The sequence below is a fragment of the Psammomys obesus genome, unplaced genomic scaffold (genome assembly GCF_907164565.1).
Source record: "Psammomys obesus unplaced genomic scaffold, mPsaObe1.curated_primary_1811, whole genome shotgun sequence".
Classification (NCBI taxonomy): Eukaryota; Metazoa; Chordata; class Mammalia; order Rodentia; family Muridae; genus Psammomys; species Psammomys obesus.
Window position 1 is genome coordinate 12,620,088 of NW_026585987.1, and position 7,247 is coordinate 12,627,334.

Genomic DNA, 7,247 nt, shown 5'->3' on the forward strand with positions numbered 1-7,247 from the left:
AAGAACAGATTTATTATTTGATTCCCAATAATGTAAAAGAAACATATGTGCACACTATCAATATTAGGATACTTACATATGTGATCGTGCAATGGATGAAAGAAGAGTACCCTGGACCTTCACAGAATGAAGGAAAACTATAACACCAAGTACCATCTTGATGTCACTCTATTCAACCCCTGTCAACATCATAGACAACATGACAAAACTTCTCAAGCACAATAGGCTGTGCATGTGCAAGGTCAGTGGTAGACTGGCTCAATGTTTCCAAAACTATTTTCCCTAAACCCCTAGATTGATTATGGAAATCCAAACCAGAAGAGACCATCTACTGTGATTAGTTTGGTGGCTACCATCCCTGTCAGGTAAGCTTCACCTTATAATCTCCCACATTTGGGTTCCACTGGAGAAGGTATATTCACAAGGGCATATCCCACTATAAGTCTTCATAGGATGTCTCAAAGCTCTGAATTTTTTACTCCTCACCTAACCAAACACAGGTCATGCCACTCCTAAGAGAGAAAATTTCCTGATGGAGTCCCCTGAACAAGACAATGATGCTGAGAACAATATATTAATTTTTCCAGGTGTAAAAGTCCATGATGACTCATACTCCAACCAAGGACTATTCATGGAGATAACCTAGAACCCCTGCACAGATGTAGCCCATGGCAGTTCAGTGTCCAAGTGGGTTACATAGTAATGGGAAGAGGCACTGCCTCTGACATAATCTGATTGGCCTGCTCTTTGATCACCTCCCCCTGAGGGGGGAGCAGCCTTACCAGGCCACAGTAGAGGACAATGCAGCCACTTTTGATGAGAACTGATAGACTAAGATCAGAAAGGAGAGGAGAACCTCCCCTATCAGTGGACTTGGGGAGTGGCATGCATGCAGAAAGGGGAGGGAGGGTGGGATCGGGAGGGGAGGAAGGAGGGGCTTATTGGGGGATACAAAATGAAAAAGTGTAATTAATAAAATAAAAGAAAAAAAAGTCCCTGATGAAATCTCTGAGATTAATAATTAAGGAGTAATTATCCAAAAAGCATTGAATTACTTCTTGGATTCATCCATAGGCATTTAGTATTTCCAGCATGCAACACAATGCAAGTCCTCAGAGGAATAGGACCTGATATTCTGGTCAATGGACAAACTGAATGAAAAGAAGATGTTATTCATGTCACATCTAGTAACATAGACCCTTATTCTCTTTCTATCGAAAAAGCACACCACATTGGGCCATCTACCCTCACAAATAGAATCTGAGTTTTATTAACTCCAACTTCCATCTAGCATTCATTATTTGTGTTTCTAATTCAATTCTGAGATCATGCAGTACCAGAAGAAATACACTATAGCTCCTGCAATTGTAGGAATTGAGAATTAAGACTACCCAAGGTCATCTGATTAGACTGTGTACCTCATTAGCATCACAGAAAAAAGGAAAGGCAGGAAACTACTATTTATTAGAAACTGTGATCCTTATTTAAACTTTGCTTGGAAGACTGAGTAGAATGCAGCTACATAGGTTCTTTATATGGAATACTATAACACGATAGAACAGGGTATTTCATTTCCTGTGTGGATAGATAGGTAAATCTTACAGCAAGGAGCAGCCTGAAGCTCAGTTCATAATGAATTGTTAAGAAGCATGGGGTGAAGAGGATTCCAACTAAGCAGACCTACTTGTCAACCTAGATGTTGATAAAAGAACATGCCCTTGACTTATCCCTCCATGATGCCTATGCGGGTAAAGTTATTGAGACACAAAAGCAATCTGTGAAGGCAAGCACTAACTAAGGAACTGAAATGAGATCTGACTATGCTAATGACTTATTGTGAATTGGGGATCTATTCTAATGTCTGTCATAAATGATTTAGCCCACTCTTTATAGTGATAAAGAGTATATATGAAAGGAACAAGTATTTAGAAGCATGCATTGCTATTTGTCTTTACATTTGGCAAAGTAAAATGCATGAAATTAGTATGCTCAACCTAAAAACTGTAAACGACAATAGAATAGGATTGTGACTGCAAAAGTTGTATTCAAATGGCTCCATCAGCACTCAGAGTGTTAAGCGACTGAACCTTCTGAAAGTGTAGTCCAGTAACTGAAGATATGGTCACTTTGATGTCTCTGCCACAGTCACAGGGAAGCAAGTAAAAGACTGAGGTGCTGGACAAGGGAGAGTTACCACCCAGCACAATACAGTGGAGCAGTACAAGCTACCCTCACACTGCACAGGAAGCCCAAGAACTGAAACTGGATGAAAACATGTCAGCCATAAATGATAAATTCAGACATTTTTATATAGTATTTGAAATCAGAGTTGCTGCTATATAGAACCCTGTTGGCTAACCACAACCAATGATGGAATCCGTCATATAGGTGCCACCTACTCTTCCTCCTAGAACATTAGCATTTAGTTCTATCTTGTATTTCAACGTAAAAAGCTACTTCACAAACAGAGAAAAGATAGACATTGCATTTGAATTTAACTTTTATTTTTACAACATCATTTGGTAGAGTGAAAAATTAAAATAAAATCATTAGAAGAATAATTTATGTAAATCAGTATGAGAATTAGTTATAGCAACAGTTATATCTAACTACAACAAGCATACCAGAGATTTCACAACCTTCCATGTTTTTCTGAGACTCAAGTGTCTTCTACACAATAGAGGCTGGCCACTTTGAAGAGGATAAGGTTCTTCTGTATGTGTCACAAACTATCTTTTCTTTTTTTTATTCCACCAGGCATCTCACAGTACAGGGTACATAGCATAGGAAGCAATTCCACAGTAGTTGTTCTGGTCTCTGGGAATCTTCATGTAACCATTTTCTCCCCATCTTTTACCATAGCTGAAAGAAACCAGGCATTCCATTTACAAGAAAAGACACAGCAGAGGGAATTGTTACAATAAATCTGTGTTTGAGCAATGAACATCTGGCCAGCTTAATAGATGGCATCAGAAAAGGTGGAGGGTGAGCTGTAGAGTACCAAGAGTTACATCGCAGAGGATGGTAAAATCACAGCATGGAAAATTAGGATGCCTTTCCACCAACAGGTTGTTAAGAAGTAACAAATTAGAAACAGGAAACCAATGGCGCCAATATGATAATGCTCCCCAAGGAAACCAGTGACAAAATCTAAACTCTGTGGCCATGTATTATATGTTAGTTGCTCCAGCCAAAGAGAGAGATCAGAGACTAAAGCAAGAACACGGGTATAAGACCTGAAGTTTCATCCCAAATTTCACTCAAAGCTAGGATGAGACTGAGGATGTGGCTCAGTGCTTAGGACCACTTGGGACACCAATTGGAGTTCTTTCTCAGGACAAAAGTTCCTACCTATCAACCATATCAGTGAGCTCACAATCCTCTGTAACTGGAGCTCTAGAGAAAGGGATGTCTTCTGGTTTGGAGGAGCGTCTGCCCACACTCAGAAATCATTTGTAGAAATAGACAATTTACAAATATATGAAAATCATATTTCATAAAGCTAAGATGTCTTCAAAGACAACCTGGCAGAAGGCTGGGGGTAACTGAAATAGCCTGGATAAGCACAATCTCAAAATAGAAAACCCCAAGATCAGAGAAACTCCCAGCCTCAAAACATAAGGTGGAAAAGCACTGAGGATGACAAAAGCTATTAACATCACACCTTCACACACACACACACACACACACACACACACACACACACACACACACTTGACCAAAAAAGAAAAGGAAAAAAATTCTGTTTTTCAACTTAATGGTAACAATGCCTTCTGTGAATTTTATCTAAAATATAACTAGAAATAGACAGTCCATTTGAAACTTAAAATCAAATACTTTGCATTTTATACCTGTTCTTTACCAGCCAGTATTTCTTGTTTTCTGACTCTTTGCCTTCATAGCCAAAGCCAACTAGCAACATACTATGGTTAGGTTTTTTACTTCTGCAGTTTGGTTCATGATATATACCTGAAAAATAAGATCAGGGGAATGAAATGCTCCAGGAACCTAATAGTAAGTAACCACGGTCAAAAACAATAAGTGAAACATTTTCTAATTTGACTAAAATGACAGAAAGCAATTCTCCATGCTCTTATAAGATGACTTCCTGATATCTTGTGTTTTTCACTAATAATCCCCATTCCAGGAAATAATAACTAAGAATAAATTACTTAATTCAAAGGGCTCTTTAGAATTAAGTTTTAGAAAGACAGCAACTCCACATCTTAAAAAATAACAGAGAAAAGTGGAGTAAAAAAAAGCTAAACAATAATGAACAGTGATGAAGTTCTCACATGCACTGGAATGTCATGTCACATAAAAATAACACACATGATTAGTGACGAGCATAAAATTTACAAAGCCTAATATTTACATCAAATTTTATACATTATAACATCAACCTGGCATGTCAAAAAAAAGTGTCACAAGCATTCTTAATTAACACTTAGAAGAGCACATGCTTACCTCCTGTATATTTATCAAAAGATTCATGTGCAGCATCTATTGAAATAATGATGGGCCCATTAGTTATTAGAGCATTCATTAGGGCTTCTTCAGTCTTTGGGACACCCAAAACACGGGAGACCGTAACAACAGAACGCTCAGGACGGTACCTGCAGGGTCCTTCCTTTACAAGGTAAAAAGACAAGATACTTGGTTACTCTAATCTATCCTCTGAATAATGAGTCAAAACCACAACATTCTTCACTTTTCAATGGAAAACCCCACATCTGGGCCATTGTAAATCGTCCCTGGAAATGGAGACTGGGAGATACGGAACTGAAAATCAATTTAATGTCTTCAAAGTATCTCATAAGTCTTCCTATCCATAAGAAATTTACATGTTACAGAAATGTATTAAATGTAGAATGATTTGCACATTCTGTATGTGAATAGAACAGGAACAAGGGACTCAGACAACTATGCAGTAGTGGGTACTGTAATGGCAGAGCTGATGGTGTGCGGTGAGTCTACATTCAATGTGAGCTTATGACAATGAATCATTTCTGTCATTTTCCCTTGCCCTGGCTGAACTGAAATGACAACACAGGAAGCCCACTTACCTTGGCTTCATATTGATATGTGGCCTCAGCCTCCAGACCTCCATTGTTCTTCACATATTGGAAGGCACCATAAGCTTTGCCATCAATACAGCCATTAGTGCCAAAAGATCGAGAGCAGTCCACTAGGTTCTGTACACTCAGTGGGATCAGTTTGCCTGTTTTCCTGAACAGCTGTCCTTCTAAAGAACCAGCCACAGCAAAAGCCCAACATACACCACATGCTCCCTGAGATGGAAACAGAAGTTGTTGTTAACAAGAAATACTAACTGCAACAATATCTCAAGAAGTTGAGTACTTTATCAAAAAAAAGGAACTATTAGCATCTGATAAATGCCTAGGTAAGAAGGGTCATATCAATGGGGAGATGTTTCATGCTCCAGTGGGTAGCCACACAGACAAAAATACATGCTCCTAAAGCCATGACCTACAGGACACCAGTGCGATAAATGTCATTAACAGAAGAAATTAACTCTATAAGGAAATGTAGTGGAACTATTAAGTAGAAGTTTAAGAGTAAACAATGCACGAAAATGACACTGAATATGTGTGCCCCTATAATTGATAAGTCATACATTAGGACTTCCTCATACCTCAAGACAATCAAGAATCATTTGTTCTACCAACAGAATGCTAGAAACAGTACCTATGCATACAAGTTATAGAAATGTGTTTAGTGAATAGCAAATAGCATGTCATACCACAGTCAAATAACACAGACATGACAATAATGTGTTGCATCCCCAGTATTTGAGGAATACAGCCATGTGATGTTGTCATACCTGATTTCTCACAGGAGTCACATAGCCTTCCTTTCTCCAATCCAAAGTATTGGGGATTGTAACATCCCCACGTTTCTGGATGTGTTTCCCATTTCTTAGAGTCAGAACTGAACTGTTATTCATCATTGTCCTCATTTCTTCATCAGTCTTCAAAAAAAAGCACATTGAGACTCCATTGAAACAACAAAAGAGAAAAAGCAGAAGCAAGTAAAACAATTTCATTCACACTCACCCTGTCACCAAATTCATTCATTTCTATAGTGAAGTTGTTTATCCACAGACCTTTCACCCCACTGTGCAATTTGAACATTTTCACATTTTCTTCCCATACTGCTCTCCTCTGCTTTTCCTCTTCCTGGAAATAAACATAATAGATGGCATTTACTTCCCATTATACCTCTGTTCTAGCTGGTCAAGTGGACTTGCTGCTACAGATGCATAGAAATCAGGAAGGCAAAGTACATGACTCTCAACACCATAATGAACAGAGATGTGGCCACCTTGTGCTCACCCTTTGTTACATTAATACCTCAGGTAGGGGTGGCCTCTATGGACTCTATTATATTCGAGAACACCCAACAGTAATGAGCATGCTCTACAAGGACCCTCTTTGTGTGTCCATGTGACCTACTGGGCTGTAGGTTTTCTCATAGCTCCTCTTCCACTGCTCCCACTCAGCATCTAAAGTGTAATCATGTGATGGAGCAGCAGAGGCTACTCCCAAGTACAGGATGGCCAGGAAGCCAGCAGAAATCATGTCTCAAGCACCTAGAAAGCAAAGAAAAATGAATCTTAGACTACATCAACAATCTTGAGAAGTGAAGCCACCCATGCTGAATAAATATATTCTAACTACACCCTCAAATATTTATTCAAAGATTTTGGAAATGGCTAAATATTTTCTTGGACTAGAGATGGAATGGATGACATTCAGTTTTTACATAATATGACACAGAATGTGGGCTAAATTCTAGAAATGAAAACTGCCATGTACTGCAGATTAACATGATCAGGAAGTTGACCATGGACATACAAGTCAAAGGATATAACTGATGACTTGAAATAGTGGACTGATTTATAATGATTCAAAAGTTTTCTTTTGTGGAATCTGATCATAAATAAATTTTTTTCAGGACTTGGGACTAAGATTGCATCACATCTATTTCTAATATACAAGAAGAGATGGGATTGTTTGAAACCTTTTTTATTCAAAGAAAGCATCCTAAGCTGTCTTTTTTAGAAATATTTGGAAGATCAAAGTTACCAGTACTCTTGCACCTAGGAAATTTGCTACACATTCTTTGCCTCTGTGAGAAAGGGCTCACATGGAAAAGCCATGGGAAACCAGAACCACCAGTGATGATGGGGTACTAGGTAATGACTTTTTAGGATTTCAGAATCA

General features: G+C 38.5%; 1 protein-coding gene across 1 annotated transcript; it reads right to left on the reverse strand.

Annotated features, from left to right (window-relative positions):
* Positions 1-2,762: 2,762 nt before the first annotated feature.
* Positions 2,763-6,602, reverse strand: LOC129671930 (cathepsin 7-like). The gene is made up of 7 exons (XM_055601104.1): positions 6,477-6,602; positions 6,078-6,200; positions 5,846-5,992; positions 5,067-5,291; positions 4,468-4,630; positions 3,852-3,969; positions 2,763-2,862 (listed from the first exon to the last, which is right to left on the reverse strand). Exons 1-7 carry the CDS (start codon positions 6,600-6,602, stop codon positions 2,763-2,765), a joined length of 1,002 nt encoding a protein of 333 aa, XP_055457079.1.
* Between the last annotated feature and the right edge of the window lie 645 nt (positions 6,603-7,247).

Bases quoted from the DNA above. Each gene is read 5' to 3' on its own strand.
- LOC129671930 (XM_055601104.1), bottom strand. From the start codon at position 6,602: ATGATTTCTGCTGGCTTCCTGGCCATCCTGTACTTGGGAGTAGCCTCT. The intron at 4,631-5,066 runs GTAAGTGGGCTT...TACCTTGTAAAG, and splicing joins CATATCAATATGAAGCCAAG to GAAGGACCCTGCAGGTACCG. The intron at 2,863-3,851 runs GTATAAAATGCA...GGTTTCTTTCAG, and splicing joins TACTGGCTGGTAAAGAACAG to CTATGGTAAAAGATGGGGAG.